This window comes from Artibeus jamaicensis, unplaced genomic scaffold, assembly GCF_021234435.1.
Source record: "Artibeus jamaicensis isolate MK-2021 breed Jamaican fruit bat unplaced genomic scaffold, CSHL_Jam_final contig_718, whole genome shotgun sequence".
NCBI classification, from domain to species: domain Eukaryota; kingdom Metazoa; phylum Chordata; class Mammalia; order Chiroptera; family Phyllostomidae; genus Artibeus; species Artibeus jamaicensis.
The window spans coordinates 4,282,113-4,302,775 of record NW_026521936.1 but is presented as its reverse complement, the minus strand read 5'-3'; the positions used below and the strand labels follow the sequence as shown (position 1 = coordinate 4,302,775).

At 57.4% G+C, this 20,663-nt stretch overlaps 1 protein-coding gene across 12 annotated transcripts in view; it reads right to left on the bottom strand.

The window, feature by feature from the left end:
- Positions 1-1,808: 1,808 nt before the first annotated feature.
- Positions 1,809-20,663, bottom strand: part of ACTR3B (actin related protein 3B) — a 41,786-nt gene continuing 22,931 nt past the window's right edge. For 9 of the 12 annotated variants that reach the window (XM_053671921.1, XM_053671926.1, XM_053671917.1 and 6 more), the window contains 8 exons: positions 15,992-16,087; positions 15,086-15,193; positions 12,117-12,260; positions 11,617-11,790; positions 9,973-10,065; positions 3,742-3,867; positions 2,751-2,834; positions 1,809-2,281 (listed from right to left, as the gene is read on the bottom strand). In XM_053671921.1, the coding sequence (XP_053527896.1) occupies positions 2,186-2,281; positions 2,751-2,834; positions 3,742-3,867; positions 9,973-10,065; positions 11,617-11,790; positions 12,117-12,260; positions 15,086-15,193; positions 15,992-16,087 (921 nt within the window). In that variant the 3' untranslated portion in view covers positions 1,809-2,185. Of the gene's footprint in view, positions 2,282-2,750; positions 2,835-3,741; positions 3,868-9,972; positions 10,066-11,616; positions 11,791-12,116; positions 12,261-15,085; positions 15,194-15,991; positions 16,088-16,937; positions 17,015-20,663 lie in introns of those variants that run through there. The other 3 variants (XM_053671919.1, XM_053671920.1, XM_053671918.1) reach the window with 3 other exon arrangements.

The following is a 20,663-nucleotide window of genomic DNA, read 5'->3' as shown; positions in this document are numbered from 1 at the left end:
ACTAAAATATCAAAGTCCTTTAGGGTATACACCTACACCCACACAGCGCTCCCTTCTCCCACTGTCCCAACTCCAGGTACCGTAAATCAGGAAAAGAGCACACGTCTGTGTTGCAGGCCGCTGGTATCGTCAGCTGTGTCAGGCAGGATCTCTAGTTAATCCAAAGTACTGTGGTACCCTCTCATGGTCCACTGGCAAGAGTTCTTCGTACCCAGTTCCAGTCAAAGTCTCTCCTGCTTTCCAGGCCACGCAGCCAAAGGGGGCACCCCAAAGCCGCGTGGGCCTCTTCTACCAAAGCTGCAGGGGTCCGCACTCCACCAAAAGCATGTGGCTTTCTTCTTCACCTGGCTGCAGGGCTCTCCATTCTGGCAAAGCTGCGTGATCTTCCCTTTCACTTTGGAAAGAGGGGCTCTGCACTCTGCTAAAACCACGTGGCTCCCTCTTTCACCTCACCAAGAGGGGGTCCTCACTCTGTTGAAACCACGTGGCTCTCCCCCACATGACTGCAGGGGTCCTCACTCTGCCCCAAACCGAGTGGCCCTCTCCTCACCTGGGCAGTTATCCCTTCATGTCCCCGAGCCCATTTTTTCCAAGCTCTCACGAAGGCCCCCCACTCAGGGGCGCAGCCCCTAGTTCCATCGTGGGTCCCAGCCACTCCCTTCTCCCTGGCTCAAAACTTGGCCACAGAGATTTAACATATCTATGAAACCAGTTAAAGGTTATAGATATGTTAAATGACCATTCCAGAGGTTAGCTGCAAAACTGTTGCTATGCAAAACAGCTCTCAATGGCCCTGCTCTATTGGTCCCTTCCCCCTGGGCGGGGGTGGGGGGTGGGGGTGGGGGTGTGGGGGGTGGGGGGTGGGGGGTGGGGGGTGGGGGGGGGGGTGGGGGGTGGGGGGTGGTGAGGACATCTTCTATGTCTCTCCAATATTCCCATACACTTTGAATTCTGGACACCATTCCAAATCTTTTTTGCCCCCCCCCGGCTGCACCCTGTATCAGGATGATTTCTCCCTCTCTCTTCCTCCCTTCCCCTCTAGAAGCAATAAACAATGTTATATGAATGGAATAAAATTAAATCTCTTAATTTAGCCAATGACCTTCCCGGCCAGCGATCTCCTGGGCAAAGGCTGGAGCACACTTCAGGTGGTGAACTCCGCGTTCCTCGGAGAGGCCGGCGGAGGTCACCCGGGGCGTCCCTCCCCCACTGGGACGCTGACCCCGCCACTGCACCACCTCCACCACGGAGTGGTCCCCGCAGGCAGCCCCCCCCATCAGTTAGGGAATTTCCCCCCAGGCTCTGTATTAACCATCAGACCCCCACGGAGAGGAAGCCAAACTCAATGTTGTTTAAAAGAAACATGGGCGCTCAGGAGAAGTGCGGGAGGGCCCTCGGGTCATCTCCCCCCCCCAGATGCGTCTCCTCCCCCAGGCGGGACCCCACACTCACTCACAGCGAGCAGCCCCTGCGCAGTGGCGGGGGGGGGGGGGGGGGGGGGGGGCAGGGCTCTCCCGGGAACAGGACAGCACACGTGATCTGGGGCAACCCCCACACGACTCTGTGGTGCCCAAGTGCCCCATCACTCCAGTCCAGCGCAGGCCCGTGCCAGCAACCGTGTGGGGGAGTCCCGGCCGGTCATCGTCCCCCTGTCCGACAGTTGCACCTGCAGGCACCAGGGCGAGCGTCCCAGGGGGAACGAGGGCTCCAGCCTCTGCCACAGCAGCATCTGCTGGGGACCAGCCAATCACACCGAACACCACCAAACACAAAGTGACAGAAGATACAGACACCCCTGTGTCTCCGGTTTATGACATTTTATTTACAAAAATAGGCTGGAAGGGACAGGGTTCCCAGCCCCTCGCTCTCTGCGGGGGTTCTTTTGCGCCACACGTTCCAGGTTGTTTTTCCTAAGGATTTTCCAAGTCGCAGTTAAACGCCTTCAGAACTGCACTCGTCACTAGAAGCTCGGGTGGACTGCAGGGACGCCAGGGGGCAGGGAGGCCACGGAGGCGGCACGGTGACCGTCCCCAAGCTGGCGCGGGGCGCCTCCCGCACTCGGCGACACAGGCCCCTCCTCCACCTCGACACCAAACGCCTCGTTCTCGGGGGCCGCGGGCGTCTCCGGCTCCGAAGGACACTTGCTCACTGACAGGACACTGCTGGACCCACGTCACGGCCAGCGCTAAGACATGACCCCGAAGACGGGGTTGTGGCGGCAGATGCTGGGCCCGCACTCCTCGTAGTCCTTCTTGGTGTGGCAAACCTGGAAGAACTCGGGCTGGGGCAACACGCGGGAGACCGTGAACGCCCCAGGAGGAGGGGGGCAGCGGACTGCCCAGCAAGCGAGCCCCAGACCCCGTCCAGCCGCCCTTCCTCCAGACCTGGCCCGTCTCACGCTGACCCCACTGACCCCACCCGGGGCCAGACAACTCCCTGGCTCCAAACCTGCTCGGCCTGCTCAGGACCAGCTACAGCCTTGCCCTGGATTAGCAACTGGCTACCTGCTCACACAGCTGGGGAGGGGACGTCCCAACTGCTTGGGGCAGTCCCTGGAGCCAGGACCAGTGCAGACGCCCCAGGTTACAAGAGGGCCTCACGGCTCCACCTGCACGCTCACCCCTCATCAGTGAGGACACCTGAGAACTCAGACGAGGTGTGACTGCGACCTCACCAAACCGAGTGTGGGGCTGACGCCCGCCACCCGACCTCCCCGAGGCCACGCCTGTCCACACGCCCGAGGGACTCACGGTGGAGGCCAGCATGGAGCCGCCGAACCACACGGCGTAGCGCTGCATGTGGTGGGTGATCACCTGCACCTCCACGGGCCTGGGCTGCGGAGGAAGGGGCGCGGGTCACCCGGCGAGAACGGGCGTCTCCAACCACTGCTGCCCAGACGGACGCAGTCTCTGCCCACCCTGACGGCCCGGGCTCTCCACGTCGGCCCCCTGCCCCACCACCCCAGCCCCCCAGTTCACTCACACCTCGCCCCCTAGCGCCCAGCCTCTCCCCTCGCAACCCCCCACCTCTACCCCCCACCCTGCCCCCAGCCCAGGGGGTACTTTGTCAGAGAACAAAGCAGGCAAGCCAGGGAGGACTTCTCTTTCACACCAAAGGCATTTAAATAAGGAAAGACATCCAAGCAACTAACCCAGTTCATTTTTTTAACTGAATGAATTAGATGTTTTAACCATGTAGCAATAATTCCAAATGACACGAAGTGTCCCAAAAATGCGTGAGAAGGGACACTGGAGTGACCAGCAGGTGAGGGCACACGCATGCTCCTGGTCACCCCACGCCGAAGCCCACACCTGCCCCGGAGCCCATGCAGGGTCACCGGCCAGGGTGGGGTTGGCCTGGGGTGGGCCCCGCCGTGACCCCTTGCACAGGTGGGTGTTTGGGTCAATGAGAAGGGCTTCAGCTGCCCTGCCCGGACGGGGCCCCATCTCCCTGGAGACCAGTCACCACACGCCTGATCTCACAGCACAGAGGGGGTCTGCAGGCAGCCGGGGCCGGGGTTGGGGGGCAGATCACTGCTGCTGCACCGCTGGACCGACCAGTGTCCCCGACACGCTCTGAACGAGTCAGGCCACAACCTCGGAAGGCCACTCGCAGCGTGGCTGGGGAGGGGTTCGAACACCATTTTCCTCCCCCACACACAGACAACCGCGCTCCTTCGCTGCAGTCAGGGACAGAGCCCCAAGTCCCCCCCACCCCCCGCCCAGTGCTCCTGGTGCCCACCTTGATTCGGCCGCCGCTGAGCTCTTCGCTGAGTCTCAGCCTGGCATCCACCACCCTCTTCAAATCCCTCTGGAGGCGACGTCCAAAGTCCCTGAACATGGTCGAGCCGCCTGAGAGAACGACGTTCTAGAAGACACAAATCCCGCTAAGGGGCCGAGGCAGAGGCCCAGGCAGGGGCTGGGGACGAGGGGGCCTCATTAAATCTCCTGCCAGACTTTGCTGGAAGAGTGGTTTCCTTTCAGGCTACAGGATGTTATCTGAGACCAGGAAGTGGAGTTCAGTATATCCGGACTCACTCTCTCACCGAAACTACCACTGGGAAAACTGAAAAGGAGGAAAATGAGGCGTCCTCCAGGGAGCCAGGTGGCCCGCAGGCAGGACAAAGGTGGCCCTGGTCCTTCCCCAGGGCCCGGCCGTGTGGACAGGGGAGCGTATGCTACAGGCACCAGCAGGGGACACGGGCCCTCTCCTGGCCCCGGCCATCCTCCAGGGCCAGCCCTGGGCAGAAAGGGGGCACCAGCGCCCACTCAGACTGGGGTCAGACGGGCAAAATAGGAGACCAGTGTAGGCGGAGCTGGGAGGCAAGCAGCCGCCACTCCCATCGGGGTCTGCAGAGAGCACCCGCCTTCATGGCCCGTCAGCATGGCAACTGCAACAAGCTCTCCAGTTGCCGAGCTGAAGCTGCCACACCGTCTCAGCCATGGATGAGCCACGGAAGCCACCAGCAAGCGGCCACCAAACTGAACTCACATTTTTTATCACCTTCGGAAGTCCCTAGCAGGGCCTACTTTTCGGGGAGGCTGTGCGGCTCTGGGCGAACCCCTCCCAGGCTGTCTGTCTGTCAGTCTGTCTGATGGGAGGATCACTGGGGACTCCCAGCGCCCTCCCCGGTACATGGAGCTGCTGCCCTGCTCCCGCCCACCTCCTACTCAGAGGAGATACTGCACACTGAGACCCTCCAGGTGGGCGACTCCACCTCAGAGAGAACATCTGACAGCAGTCACAGGAGACACAGTGCCGGTGACGGCGTCTGCTGCCAGGACAGGGCGTGGCCCACCCTGCTGTGGCGCCAATGCCACAACCTTGTCTGCTCTCCAACAGCTGTGGGAGAGCAGACAAGGACCCCAGGCCTCCGTCCAGTCCACGTCGTGAGGGGGGCTTCCCCACAGAGACTGCCCGGCAGTGCCTCTTCCTGGCAAACTGCCAATCGAGACCTTTCACGTGACATCCCATCCTGGGATCAAGGTCATGGATCAGCAAGGTCCTGTCACCTTGGAGAAATCTCAGGAACAGCAGGAGACTGCTGGGTGTCTCACACAGAGGGCGGGGCCACCAGACACTGCACCTGCGTCACCCTGGTTACTGATGCTCATTTAGGGTGTGGCCAGGAGGTGGGACGGTGGGACTAGGCCCTGGCCGATCGGGAGGCAACCACAAGCCAAGCACTACAAGGGTGTTCCCGCCGCCCCTCCCCACCTCTCGGGCAGGTCCCTGCACCTGGGCACGCGCTCTTGCAACCTGCCCACGTGTCTGCTGCTGAGAACCACAGTTTAACAGCGCCCCACACGTTTCTAAAATGTGCCGTGGATTTATGCCTCATCTCTGGTTATCGTCGTGGGAAACCTCATGTCCTCAGTGTAACATTTCATTTTCCATTCGCTTATTAGGGGCATCTGGATTGTTTCTACTTTTTGGCTACTATGAATGATACTTGTATTAACATTGTGTACACTAAAAAAAAAGTGCCCTTGACATGTGGGTCACTGCGTCCCAGAACAGGCCTCAGACGGCACCCGGTCCCGCGCACTGACCGCGGTCAGGCCAGCCAGCCGACTGTTTCCCGGGGAAAGACCGCGGCTGCCGTCCCAGGAAGGCCGGATCCCAGCCCAGCGGGGGGGCAGGTGCACCAGGGAGGGCACCTGCTTGAGTCAGACGTTTCTAAGGGTGCCTTCCCAAAGTGCTGTGTTTAGGGTTGTTTATTTGTTTGGGGTGTTTTGCTGCTGTCTTTCATTTACTTTTACCTCCTAAACTGCATAGCAAACAACTGCTCTGGAGCCTTCTTTCCAGGCTAAGAGGACCCGTCACCTCCGTGTGGCCCCGTGGGCTGTCCCCTCCCTCTGATGACTGTCCAAAGGCACAGCTTCTTCCCATGGAAAACAGCAAAAACCTCATGACTGAGCTGCCGTCCTTTGAAGGACAGTCTGAAGGGCACGTGCCCCCTTCGTGCCTTTATGTGACCTGAACTGTAACGTCACCACAGCACAGCAGCCCCCAAGGGCCCCCTGTGCGCCTGGGGGGTCTCGTGGTTCCACCCGAAGGGCTTTCTGCTCGGCTCCAACCACCCTGGGCCTGTGAGCAGAGGGCAGTGGGGAGCTCACACCGTCCACCCCGGAGGAGACGTGTCCCGGTCTAAGTGCTGCGCGGGAGGACACGCTGGTTCTGAACACGTGTCTCGGGGCCCTGGACCCCGCTCTGGTCTCGGGAAGCGCGGGGGCCCTTTCTACTGTTTGGACGCAACCTGGATCTCGGATCTGAAAGGCGGCCTAAAGCACTTCAGATACTATTCTTCAGAAGAAAATAATCTTCATGACTGATGTAGGCAAAAGTTTCTTTGTTAAGACCTAAGAACCACAAACCATAAAAAGTAAAAACTGGCTTAATTTATACCAGCTGAAAAATAATAAGGTAAAAACCTGTAATAAGTAGGTACAATAAGGTAAAAACCCATTAATCTGAGAAATTTTTCTCCTAAGCTACCTATGAGCTACAGCAACTTGGTAAATTACACCTTTGCTGCAAAATTAAAACCTTTATCTTTTCCTTCCTACCTGACCCCCCCACCCCACGATTTCAGGTACTCGCTACCTCCCCATGTGTGACCGAATGTAACGGGGCTGCCTCTTAGCTTCATGTGTCCAGGTTACAGAAAGCCCCCCCCCGGGGTGGAACTGCTCACCCAACAAGGCTGTGAAATTTCAAATTCCCACGCGATCAAGCGGGTGATGGGCACCGTGCCCTGTGACCCAGGCCTGCGGAAGCGACGCCTTCTTCCTCCTTTCCCCCGACCTCTGCGCCTCCCCCTCACGAATAAGGTAAGAGGCCAGGAACTCACTGCAACAGTTACTGTTTTCTTCCCGCCTTGTTATAAGGTTTTATTTATTTTTAGAAAGAGGGGGAGGGAGGGAGAAAGAGAGGGAGAGAAACATCAATGTGTGGCTGCCTCTCACACGCCCCCTACTGGGGACCTGGCCTGCAGCCCAGGCCTGGGCCCTGACTGGGAATTGAACCGGACAGTCCTTTGGAGGACAACACTCAACCCACTGAGCCACACCAGTCAGGGCTCCCCCTTATTTCTGACTGGGAAGGTAACTCGACACTGGACATCACCTTTAAACCTACTTCAAGGTTAAAATGCACCTCTGGTTGAAAACACAGCCAAGGCCGTGTGGTGTCTGGTGACACTGGCTCCTGTAGCAGTGAGGATTTGAGAGGACACCTTTCCCAGGCACACATCACAACGACCGCCCCAGCAACAGGCAACCAGCAAACACCTATCGATTCCCTTGCACGAGTCACATGCGTGAGACAACAGACGTGCCCTTGACCACATCCTGGCTGAGCAAGGATGGCTTGCTCTGTGGTTAGCAAGTACTTCCTGTCCTGCTGGGATGAACCACCTCCGTAAAACCAGGGCAGAGCTGGAGAAAACCCAGGTCCGGGCCCAGGGGTCGTGTGCAGCCCACTACTGACACCTCACAGATCCTGAACCCCTGACCGCCTGCCCGGAGCTGCTGCCGCCTGGTCTGGGCTGGTCTTCAAACTGGACCTTGCCTGTTCTCTGCTGCAGAAATTTCGCTGTTACAGCACTTTGCTCATTTCATGCAGCTCGGTGTTTGTTGCAAAGACGCCACCCCAATTGTGGTCCCCGACTGGGGTCCGAGTTGGTCACTGCAGCCTTTGCGACGTCCTAGGGAAACCCCCAGGACCGCAGAAGCCGCCTGCCCGAGAGGGAGTGGGGCGGAGAGGCACCCTCTGCTCACCTGCGGCCAAGTCTCCTGAAGACACACCCCCCACACACGGGAGGTGACATGCAGGGATGAGCCCTCCTGGGGAGGAGGGGCCGGCTGTGGGGTGAGATTCCCCCAAATCAGCCACTGACAATGAGACCCAGTGATGCTTCCGACAGCCGCTCAGAGCTGCCTTCTGATGCCTGACCCTTGATGCTTTTGAGGAAGGATCTTGATCAAAAGGGGGTTATGTAAGAAAAGAATGTAAATGAAGCCACTTTAACAGGGAGCCAGAGCTGCCGCCCCAGAGGGACTGCCCTGCGCGTCCGATGCCCTCTGGCCCTTGGATGTCAACCTGGGACAGCGCAACCTTGGCCCAGGCCCCGCGCAGCCATGTGCCCCAAAGAGCTGCCTGCGAGGACAACGAGAACACAGACAGACATGACGACTGGGCTGATGGCCACCAGACTGAAAATGAAAACCATTGCTTAGAAGTGGTGTCACTGCGTCATTTATCTGCCCTGACAGTAATGCCATTCTGCCATGGGTGTCCCTGTCCCCTTCCCTGTCTCCCAAATACCCCGCCCCTTTGTCAACACTACTTGGGCTTCTGCCCGCATCAACTGTAGTCCTAGCAACGCCGGAGAGAGCCCACCTGTCTCTGAGACGTGAGCTGTGCTGCGCCCGAGAGCCCGAGAGGAAGTGCTGGCGAACCTCGGGGCTGGCCCGAGACGGCTACTGGTCACAGGGGCAGAACAGCTGGGACACGGTCTCACAGAGGCTGTCTGCCCGGCCTCTCCCTCCGTAGCCATAGCCTGCCTGCTGCCCACTTCCTCACCAAGACCCAAGCTGCTGGCAGCCCAACAGGAGAACCGGAGGGTTCCTAGCCGGCCACCCATGCTACAAATGTCGAATGTCGGGGGGCGGTGCCCACACTGAACAAGGGCCAGTCCCCCACCCCCGGTCCTGACAGGTAGATGGAGAGAAAGCACGGTGACCCCCTGCTGGTTGTTTCTCTGGAGAATCCCCCCTTCTCTGCCTGCCCCTTAAAATCTGAGCTCCCTGCGGCTGATGGGAGGGCCGCAGTGGGCAGCTGGGTGAGGAAAAACGAAGGGACTGAGAAGAGTTGGCAGCTGCAGAACCGTCAGGTGCCACAGAGCAGAGGGACGCAGTCAATAACGGTGTAATGACCGTGCACGGTGTCAGGCGGGCAGCAGATTCGAGGGGCTGACCACTTACGTTGAATCACGTCCATCAGTAATAATTGAAAAGTAAAAAATCATTCAAAGTTAAAGAGAGATTAAGGGGGGAAAAGCATATAAATTTACTGTAAAAGTGGAAGAATTGACATTCTCAGAAAAAAGTTTAGCATATATCACTCAGGGCCTCTCCTATACATATGCAAGCTATACTTTTACATAAAGTGAAAGAAATACTATGTGTAAGTTTTACAAGCTGCTCTTTCACTTAGCAATATATACTGATGTGTCCCCATTTTAATTTATACCGATTTACCTCATTCTTTTTAAAGGCTGCATAGTACTCCACCTTACAGATGAAGGGCCGCATCAACCCCTCTTTCCCGAGTCCAGTCCCCTACGCTCTGAAATGCATCGCCTGGGCCTGAGCAGGCTGGGGGGGGGGGGGAGCACAGGGCGCGGTGCTGACTCGAGGGCGAGACTCTGGCCCCCTCACTCCCAGGCACTCACCCGTGCAAGGTGAAGGGAGGCTGCCTGACCGTGCTGTCCTGCTGTCACTGTCTGACCATCAGCAATACCCCTTTTACCCTGTGATCACATGGACTGGCACGTTCTCAAGTCTCAAAAAGGAATTTGGGGAAGAAACGAGCGGGGAGCCCTTCCCCTGGGCTGCCCCCGGCCAGGTCTCGCACGCCCCACAGGGAGCATGCGTGTGGACAGACCACATGTATCTTCCCGGCAAGCGTGCAGTCGGCTTGGTCTGATTTAAAGTGCGGCGGGCCAGCTGAGGGTGAGGGACAGCACAGACCCAAATTCGTCCAGCTCACCACGTCCTACCCAAACACAAGCAAGGCTGCCGCCCTCTAGGAAAAGCCCCTGCCCTTACACGGGCCCTTGGCAAGTCCTTGGACACAGGAGGGACACAGGGACGCCTGCAGGTCGAGGTTCTCAGCCTGTTCTACGGGCGCTGGGCCGCTGACGGCGGAACGGGCCCCGGGCGCCCTGCCTGGGCGAGCGGCTCCTACCTTGTACAGCGGCCGACGCACGTCGATGGGGCAGTTCTGGATGACTTCGTCCACGACGTCCGAGATGGACTCCATGAAATCGGGGTTGGCAAACTGCGTTTCATGTAGACACAAGAGAAACATTACACATTTCCCTCACTGGGAAGAAACAAAAATACTTTTTGAAAAGTGTCTTTAACAAGTACAGAAGTGACTCTACCTTTGAACCCACCGCGTGGGAACAAACAGGGGGTCGGATGCGGCCCACGGGACCGCGCGTGTGCAGACCAGTGATACCGTGTGCCCGAGACGGAGGGAGGGAAACCGCCCAACATGACCACAGCGGACCCGCCCCGCGTCACACACGCACAGTGAGACACGCTGATGAGAGAGCGCCCATGTGTGTGCGCGACACGTGTGAGAAACTGAGCAGCACTGTGAGTGTGCAATGAGCACATCAGTTACAACACCAGTTAGTGAAGAAATTAGCCAGGATTTACAAGAAAGAAACGCAGTCAGTGAGAGGTCACTGCGGGGCGCCTTTACGATGGAGCGACGTCACATTCAAGTCACTGAGGGAACGGCCTTAGTCCCCTAAGTCACGTGAGCTAGAGCTCGAGTAATCCCGTCCATCACGCCTGAAACACGTTCTGAAATCAAGGGGGGCTTTGACGCACACGGGCACTGAGGGAGGAGGGGCTGGCACCCGGCTGCTCGCCGGCTGCCCCCGGACACGGCCGGCTGCCCGGCTGCGCCAGACCAGTGCGAGCAGGAGACTGAGGGGTGACAGCGACACACACGCTGTGCCATGTCCCTGCATGAAGCGGCCCCGTGTCCCTCTACAACTAGGCAGAGGTCGGCAACCTACGTGTTGAACACAACCTGAACCAGGCAGCAGGACACACCAAACTATTTCAAAAATGCATTTTAGTCAGCCCTGGCTGGAGTGGCTCAGTGGGCTGAGCGCCGGCCTGCGGACCAAAGGGTCTCCAGTTCAGTTCCCAATCAGGGCACGTGCCTGGGTTGTGGGCCGGGTCCCCAGTCGGGGGCGCAAGAGAGGCAACCACACATTGATGTTTCTCTCCCTCTCTTTCTCCCTCTGTTTCTCTGAAAATAAATAAATAATTTAAAATGCCTTCTATTTAAATCTTAATCACTGCATCTACGAAAGTAACAGTGGTCATTTGTGACTTCGCGCTAAAACGGTGACGGCCGTGACCGTCACGGAGCAGCTCGCAGTGGGAAGGCCGCAGGCGGAAGCTGCAGCTGCGGTGACTGGCGGCCGGCGCACGGCAGGCAGGGTGCGGCTGAGAAGCCGGCATCGGGGAAAGGCCACGCTGCCCCCTTTATGCAGGGGCGGTCCGCACTCGGCCCTGAGGTCGGCCCGTCATCCTCTTGGTGGGCGGTTCACTCCAATCCCACTCCCTCCAACTGCTCTCAGTGGTCGGACCAGTCACTCACTGCGCACAGGTCAGCGAGGCCACGCAGAAGCAAAGGGGACCACCCGGTCTGGCGGACAGGCCACACGGAGACGTGCATCTAGCCCGCTGTGCTCACGCAGGGGCGTCCGCTCGCTCGGGGCCGGGGACCTGGCGTCACGCACATGAGGTGATGGTGCCGCCCCACACACGCTGCCCTCCACACTCCCCAGGGGCAGGGCCTCACCTCTGGGTGGAAGAAGATCTCGGGGCCCAGGAACCGCTCGTAGCCGACGTCAACGATGAACTGCTTCTGGTTGATGGCGTTGATGCCCGTGTACTGCTTGATCCACCGCCGGGGGTCTACATCGTACTTGGCAAACTCCTTGACGATATCGGGGCAAATGTAACAGTATTTCTCCTGCGTACACACACACACAGAGGCCACCGGGCATGAGCGACCAACCCAGAGCCTCCCCGGACAGATGACTGTGACCCCGGGCCTTAAACACCCCTAACTGGAGACTGCCCGTGTCCCCAACTCCAGCGTGGACATGCCCTTGGGCCCCGCAGTCTACCGTCTTGCACAGCAGACAGGACCACGCTTAGATTTCAGGGGCCCCCTCACGGAACACGAGTGGTAAATGGAGCAAGACCCACACTCGCGGGAGGGGAGAGGAAGGAAGGGGACAGCAGCCGACACCAACTCTCTCACCCCCAGAGCAGCCCGCCCCCCACCCGTTTTACCTTGATGGCTTTGGCGGTCTCCAGGGACTGCTCGGGGGGGATCCCCACCTCCCTCTCCCTGAGCAGCTGCTGGATGAAGTACGTGATGTCTCTGCCCGCGATGGGGATGTGCTTGATGCAGCTCCCGATGACGTAGCCTTCTGCCTGGGGGGACAGAGGGGACAGGGGGCACAGGCCTGTGTGAGCGACCCGCTGAGCTGAGCCCCAGCTGCCCCTTGCGACGCTGACACACATTTACTGGTCCCCACGCGGCATCTTGGACAGGTGCTCCGAAGTGACAGTGCCCCTGCAGCGTGACCTGATCTCTCCACAAGCAACAGAAGGGGCGCCTTCATCAGGAAAGAGCCCAGCAAAAGCACAGGGGACGGCTCCTCTCCTGAAAGTGATGCTGGTGTCAGAACCACGAACCCCACCTCTGCATCCCTCAACCACGGGGAAGAGTTTTGTCTATACACTGCTAGCCCACCATAAACCTACTTTTACTTAAAAATCAACAACTGCTTAAGTTAGCAACCCTTCGATTCTAGTGACCTGGATTCAAACTCTGGCCGCACCCTTGTCGGCTGAGTGCCTGGGACGGGTCTGTAACATGCTTCATTCAGTCCAGTGCCTGTGTCCACAACACTGAGCGAGCGACAGCCCTTGGGGGTGACCGCTCGGAGTAAAAGACCCCGGTGAGTCCCGTGCCCATCAGGAGCGATTCGGGTCAGCTCACCAACCACGATGCTGAGACCAGCGCTGGTCTCACTTCGGGCCCTCTCCCTGGGCCACCTTCCCGAACCGGGAGGCAGGCGCCGGGTGCTGCCTGGCACCCACAGGGCTGGGCCAAGGGCTCACATGCCCCTGCTCGGCCCAAGGCCCTCACCAACCTTCCTGAGGGCACAGCTGGCTGGGAAGCCACAGGCTCGGGCACACATCCAGCTCGCTCCCCGGGACTGGCAGTGGGAGGGGATCGCTCCCACCACAGTGTCAGCAGACAGAGAAGTGGCGCCCCCGACTCCACAGAACAGCACCGGCCTCAGTACCCCGCCCTGGGTGCGGCAGGGAACCGCTGACCTCATTTCACGGGCGGAGGGTTCCTGTGGTTCTGACCCCGGCTATGGTCACACTAAGTTTCAAGGACACATCACTGTACCCTCTTCTGCTCCTGTCTGAGGAACAGCTATGAGCAAGCGCAGATTTGCCTTTCCCCAGGGTCTGAGCTGTTTGTAAAACACTTTAAGTAGGAGATAACAGACACGTCCAGATTATTAACACAGTGAAGACCAACTTACAGCCGTAGCCAACACACAAAGCACAACCCCAGGACTGTGCCGTGCAGTCGGAACACAGAAGCGGACCGTGCTGCTCACTCTTGTGTGCCTTGCGCCCGGCAAAGGCCCCGGCTCTGCCGCCAGCACCGGGCTGCGGTTCTCTGGGCGAGCCGCTGGGTCACTTTGTTTTCTCCTTTGCATTTCTCTGTCTTACCCAAATTTTGTGCAACAAATGTAATTTTTTTTTTTTTCAGGAAAAAACCGAACTACAACTTTCCCCGAGGGCCTGTACACCGGGGAAGACCTGTGTTCGGCTCTTCCCCTCAGTCGGGTCCCCGAGAGAGGAGGCAGCAGGGCCCACGATGCGGGGGCGCGGGCCGGGCGCTGCCCTGGGCTGATGGAGAGACTCAGGGAGAGGCGGGCCCAGCGCCTCCAGTCGGTGTCGCCAGCCAAGCGTGGTGGCACTAACCCTTCTCAGTGACGCACAGCAGGAGCGAGGGTCTGAGACGGGCCAGAAGGAGCTCCGAGCACGGGGGACGCTGTGAGGGCGTCTGGGGTCCTGTGGGTCCCTCCCAACCCCCAAGAAGAGAAGCGCAGCCCAGGGCCGTCTGACTGGGGCCACTGGGCCGGGGAAAGAGACCCGACTCTACCCCCGCTAACCGCCCCCTCCGGGAGCTCCGGCCTTTAAGGAGGTGAAGCATCAGCAGTGTGCTGCTCCTCCAAGGCCTGCCGTGAGGTGGTGAGTTTTTCCAATGAGAGCAAATGAACTGTTTAAGGAAAGGCGTTCTCCACGCACCGCCCCCACGTACAACTCCATGACCGAGTGATGGGCGGGGCTGCACTCGGGGGGCGGGGCTGCCTCGGGGGCGGGGCTGCTCCCCACCCTCCACCCCCACCCCACACCTTCTCTTCCAACCGTGTCGATTTATTTTCACAAAACCAACTTTAAACAATCCACTTAAATAGCTTATGGGGCAAAAAAAAAAAGAGAGAGAAAGAAAAGAAAAGAAAAGAAAGGAAAGAAAGAAAGAAAGAAAGAAAGAAAGAAAGAAAGAAAGAAAGAAAGAAAGAAAGAAAGAAAGGGAGAAAGGGAGAAAGGGAGAAAGAAAAAAAGAAAGAGAGAAAGAAAGAAAGAAAAAGAGAAAGAAAGAAAGAAAAAGAGAAAGAAAGAAAGAAAAAGAGAAAGCCCCCATCAGGGGTCACTTCTCTAACCTGTTGGAATGTAAAACCTGAAGCGCGACCTCGCAGAGCATCTGCGAGTCCAAGCGCACGCTCCATCTTTCTTGGCTTCTAAACAAGCCCCCAAAATGCAGTGGCCACTTCTCCGAGGCAGGAGGTGGGCGAAGCCACCACCTCTTGTCACAGAGGAGAGGTGACCTTTCCAGTGGTGACGCACAGGCAGTGAAATGGGACTCCCCAGGGGCAGGCCTCTCCCCAGCGGTAGGACAGGTGACTGCGACACCAGGGCGAGGCCCGGCCCTGACTGCGGGACAACTGCCCCTGCGGATTCAGACCCGCCGCGCTGCGATGCGCCGCGGGCGTCCTCTCCCTTCCCACGCACCAGGTTTAAAAACCCTCATTTCCTTCCTTCTCCGCGCACGGCTGTGAGTTTTCAGGGGGCAGTTTAATCACAGGAGAGATTTTCACCTCTGACGTGCTCCCTTACCGCCCACCAGGTGAGTCTCGCGAAGAGGACAGCCCTGCCGGGCCGCTTACCACTGGGATGGCGTGGGTGACGCCGTCGCCGCTGTCGATGATGATCCCGGTGAGCGTGCGCTCGCCCACCTGCCGCGACGTCCAGGAGGCCGCCAGGGCCAGCACCGCCTGCTCCAGAGAAGGACCCGTGAGCACGCGGCGCGGTTCTGCGAGGTCTGCGCGCTGCTCCTCGGGTTTGAGCGGTAAGGTCCTTCTTGCCAAATAAGCCTGATTCTTTCCCTCCCCCACCCTTCCCCCTCCCCCCCAAATTCAAACCCCGAATTGGACCAGGAGCATGCAAATCCTGTATATACTTAAACTGGAGGGCTTGTTTTTAATGAAATAAATCAACTTTTTACAAAGAAAAGCCAGGGAGACAGGGTTTTGGTAGGGAACCGGGAGAGGGACTTCTAACCCCCGGTCCCCGGGGGTCCACGGGTGGGCTGCAGGAAAGATGCACATGGGGTCCGTGAGAGACGGCTCCTGGCCTCACCCCGGAAAGTCCACACTGGTGGGGCTCGGACACTGTCCTCAACCAGGGCTGCGCTGCCCCCCAGGGACACAGGGAAATGCCCAGTGCCATGTTGTCACACTTCGGGGAGGGGAGGCCGGGGGTGGCGCTTCCCCGCGTGAGAAAAGGCCAGAGATGCTGCTCAGCCCTGCAACGCACAGGAGGCCCCGCCGCAAAGACCTGCCGGGTCCAAAGCGCTGCGTCCGGAAAACCTCCCTCCGAGGTGAACGGGAGAGGTGTGTGCGTGTGTGCGTGTGTACGTGTGTGCGTGCATGTGTGAGAGAGACGCGTGTGTGTGTCGAGCGTGGAAGAGGGAAGAACGCGCAGCAACAACACGGTGCCCCTGGCATCAGCGTTGGGCCCGCCACCGGCCAGCGACGACCCCGTGGGAAGGAGAAAAGTCACCTGGCCCTCACCTGCACTGCAATGTAGAGTCCCGGCACATTGAATGATTCGAACATGATTTCTGCAAGATACTCTCGGTTTTCTGGCGTATTCAGTGGAGGTTCTGTCTGTAAGAAAGCACTCACTGTATTTATATTTAGTGTTCACCCAGACTTCATGTGGTCACATCGGAGCCATCAAGCTGACCCAGACGCAGGGTAATGAGGACGCTGTGCAGGGCACAGACAGGAGCGGCCCCTCACAGAAACCTGGCTGTTCAGGCTGTTGGGTGGCAGAGTGAGGGTGTCTGCAGACGCTGCTGCCCCCAGGGACCACCCCACACCAAGGACGAGTTTCAGAAGAGAAAACTCTGGCTTTGGTGACTGAGCGCCTGGGACTGGACAGACCTGCAGTAAGTTGCCAAGGGCAACAGAAACTCCACCAAGGCAAGGGAGGGCACTGAGAGACCCCCAGTGGCTTCAGATTGCAGGAACACGGGAGAGAGTTCCCCAGAGAGCATGAGGCAGCCCTCGCCTGGAGCAAGAAGAGCGGTCTGGGCAGACCAGCCGCAGCGCACAGGAGTGAGGCCAGATGGACGTCTTTGCCCACAGTGGCAGGGCAGCAGAATCCCCAACAGAGGCAGCTCCCCCCCAGACTGTGCCCTGTGCTCCCACCCCCCGCAGAAGGTCACACACACAGGCAGTCCCAGAAGAACTCCCCTCGCTCAAAGATGAGGAAAGAACACACAGAAAGTAGCCGAAGGCCATGGAAAAATCTAAAGAGAAAGAGAGGGAAGAGAGGAAAGTCGTAGAAAAAAATGAATGGCAGATGGAAGACCCAGGAAAATATAAAAGCAAAGCAGATAAAAATCACAGCCAAAGACATTTCAAAAACTGCGAACATCTATTTTAAAATCATAACCATTACCAAATGGGAGGAAGTATCAGGGTTAAAGGAAGATAAAAAGAATAAATAAACCTGCTCTTTGTCATTCAGCAGAATGCTGTGAATTTTTCCATGTCAGTAAGTATGGGCATACATCACATATTTAAAGCTGCAAAAGAAAAGAAAAAATAAATAAAAATTCTGAGGGCCTTTTGGGGGGAAAGAAAGCCCACATCACCCTTTGCTATGGACTGAGCTATGTCCCAGAATTCCTGTTGAACCCGAAACCCAAGGGTGGCTGTGTTTGGAGACCCATAAGACCAATGCCTTTAATAGGAAGAGACACCAGGGCACTCTCCGCCCGCGAGCGGAGGAAAGGCCACGCGAGGATGCAGGGAGAAGGCACCATCCTCACGAGAGCCCGGAAGACAGGCCTCCCCAGACACCAGCCCTCACCTCCTGGACCCAGGACCTAGGGCCTGGAGGGCAGCGAGAAGACACGTGCCTGCTGTTGGGGCGCCCCTGCCGGCGGTAGTCGGTCACTGCAGCTCACGGTGCTGAAAGGTGCGGCCAGCCTCACTGGCAGGGCAGCACACCCGCACCCCAGTTTACACCAGCGCAGGGCGGCGCACTTACAGCCTTCACAGTGGGGAGGTGGGGCCCACACTCCCCATCTGACCGCACCGTCCACCCAGTGCAGTGCAAAAGCAAGTGTCTTTCAGCATGGGGGATCCTGGCCCCTGAGCCCCGCACAACTTCACCATTGGAAGGTAAACGTCAGTCAAACAAGAAGGCAGAAGGTACAGCCAAAGACGCACCGTGAGCTGCAGATGGGAGACGAAAGGTTTTTCCTTCCTGGGAGTCAGGGCTACAGCAGGACATGTAAATAAATGTCCAATTAAAACAGGAGCGAAGTTTCCAAGTGAGGGATGCGGGGAGAAAGGGGAGGACGTAGACACTGATATCCTCTCACGGGGGAATCAAAATATACTGTTTTAAACTGTAAGTGTCGGGGGCATGAATGTACAGAGAGCTAGCTGCCCAGGCCAACGTTAGAATAAGTTCAGTAACAAAGTCAACCACAAGCAGGTGGCAGAGGCCAGGGAGATGGGGATGAAAATGTGGGCGTGTGCCCACCTCGTCATGCACCACGGCAGGAAGTAATCACCCTAAACACACGCAGGGCGAACGTATCACATGAACTAAGCAAATACAGGGTGAAATGGTTAGAAAGGACACACACCCGATACAAAGCAAAGAGAAGACCGAGCCTGGGTGTGAAACAGTAACACGTAAATGAAACCACACTGGAAACAGCCTAACAGAGTAAAGCAGCAGGCCAGGCGGCCACCGCAGCCCGCCGGACCCGAGGGGCTAAGGTGAGCTCTGAAATCAAGCAGCCAGGCCAAGCCTGGCCCTCGATTTCCCTCAGTTTGGAAGGCGATTCCCCCTGTCCAGTTACAGGGAGCACCTGCCTCGCAGAGTCAGGGAGATGGAAGGAGTCCAAGTGCTTCTTGCAGCACTGGGCTCGAGGAGGGAGCTCAGGGAAAGAAGTTCGTGCAGAAGCATCAGCAAATCCAAGGGAGAAACTCGCCGAATGACACCCAAAGGTGAGAGACCCACCTGAGAGAGGGTGCCCCGAGAGGCTGTCAGCGTTTGGGGAAGGGCCACAGCACCGGGTCAGGAGCGACCTGGGAGCCCGTCCTTAGGGAACTGGTTAAAGCGTGCCACGTCCATAAAATACAACACCTGGTGCTACTTAAAAAGGGTGAGCTCCAGCCCTGGCTGGTGCCGCCCAGTGGACTGAGCGCCAGACTGCCAAGGTTTGCCAGTTGAACTCCGTCAGGGCCAGGTCTCCGGCATGTGAGAGGCAACCACTCCTTGATGTTTCTCTTCCTCTCTTTCTCCCTTGCTTCCCCTCTCAAATAATAAAAGAATAAGAATAATTAAAAAATAAAATAAAATAAAATGGGTGAGCGCCATATACGCTGATATGAAGTCTCTATGATAAACCATTAAATAAGAGAAAGGTGTCTCCATACTGCAAACATTCTTAAATATTTTGTACTGACAATTTTTAATAATAAAACCTCTTTTAAACACAAGTTGTGGGGGAGGGGTGTTGTTCAGCGAGTGACAGTTTCGGTGTTTCAGGATGGAAAAGCCCTAGACACCTGTCACACAGCCATGCAAATGCAGTTACCACTGAGCCTAAAAGTGGTTAGAAGACAAAGCTCATATTATGCTTTCTAATCATTTGAAATAAAAAGTCAACATATTCAGCAGTGTGTATACGTTGCCACCATCTGTGTAAAGCAAAAGTGTAATCCATGTGCCGCACACAGTTTGCTCTGCAGAGACGAAGCCCAAACCGGTGCAGTACTGGGACCAGGGCAGGAGGGAAGCACCGTGCCCCGGGGACCCGTCCCCACCGCCTGGACCCTGTGCTGTGTGGGTGCTCGCCACAGCAAACAAGCAGACCTGCCTGCCCACCAGCACAGTAATCAGTATGTGCCCTGGATGGGCGAGAGAAAGCCGTCTTAAAGCATGGGGGATAAAGAGGTCATGAAGTCACACTCAAAAGCAGATATGAATAAGGGACCTCAAAGTCACCCAGCAACACAAGGCCTACTTTAATGTGTTATTTTAATGTTCCTCCTCAGGGGTTCAGAGTAACACCTGCCATACACCTGCAATGCCCAGCACCTGGTTCTCACTCTCAGTGTTGGACGTTATTATTTTAGATGTCTCTCATTTAAAGCATGTAAGTTAATAGCTGTAGATTCTACCAGTACTGGTCACAGCATGTCTCCTAAGGTCCCTCCCCGCAGTCTGACAAACAGGACCGATAACTACCCACCTCAGGGACGTTGGTGGAATAAAATGAGTGAGTGAACACATGTAAACACGGGGTGGGAGGGCATGCACACAGCAAATGCCCGATGACTGTCAGATGTAATGATCTGTAACAAATTGCACACCAGCAGTAACAGCCTGTGTCACAGCAACGAGAAAAGCAGTAAGAGGATGATATGTACAAGAGCACAGACATGAACAGGCAATTCACAAGAGGAAATTCAACTAACAAGCCGGTGAACAAATGCTGAAGGTCAAAGTTATCAAAAGTACAAATGAGAACGACCCACCACCGACAAGAGCACAAGCACAGCGGGCCTCTTGGGGGCCGGGGGCCGGGGGTGCACGGTGCACTCAAGATTCCAGAACCCATCACGCTGCTGGCTCCCTCGTCAGACAGACACTGGCGGCTCCCTTTACACGGATGTAGAAAAAGGTGCTATGCACAAAGACTACCTTATATTGTTTCTCATAAAACCAAGAAACTAGACACAAAAGTAAACATCTGATAACAGTGGGACTGCGCAGCAGACAGGCAGTACCCACTGGACGGACGGATGGTTGAAGAGCCCGTAAGATGAGGGTCATGAAGACCCGTGAAAAAGTGGGGGAGAGGCGGGGGCAACACCGAGTGCGAAACCATAAACACATGGCTGAAAGGTCAAACGAGGCCCCCTGGAAGCTCACCCTCATTGTAGTGCCGTGGGGGGGGGGGGCGGGAGAGCCCAGGAGACGCCCTCCACGTCCACTGTGGAGCACTTGTAGCTGTGCAATGGGAACCACGGTCTCCCCACAAGGAGTGAGGCCAAGCCGTGGCCCCAGGGAGAGGCACAGTGAGGCCCGATGGTGCCTCTTGGTGGATTCACCACCCAGAGAGAAACCTCACGGTGCACCTGGACCTGGGGACCCCAGGCCTGCCACTGCCCAACGTGGATGGGCCACCTGCTCCCCACGCAGGTGGGA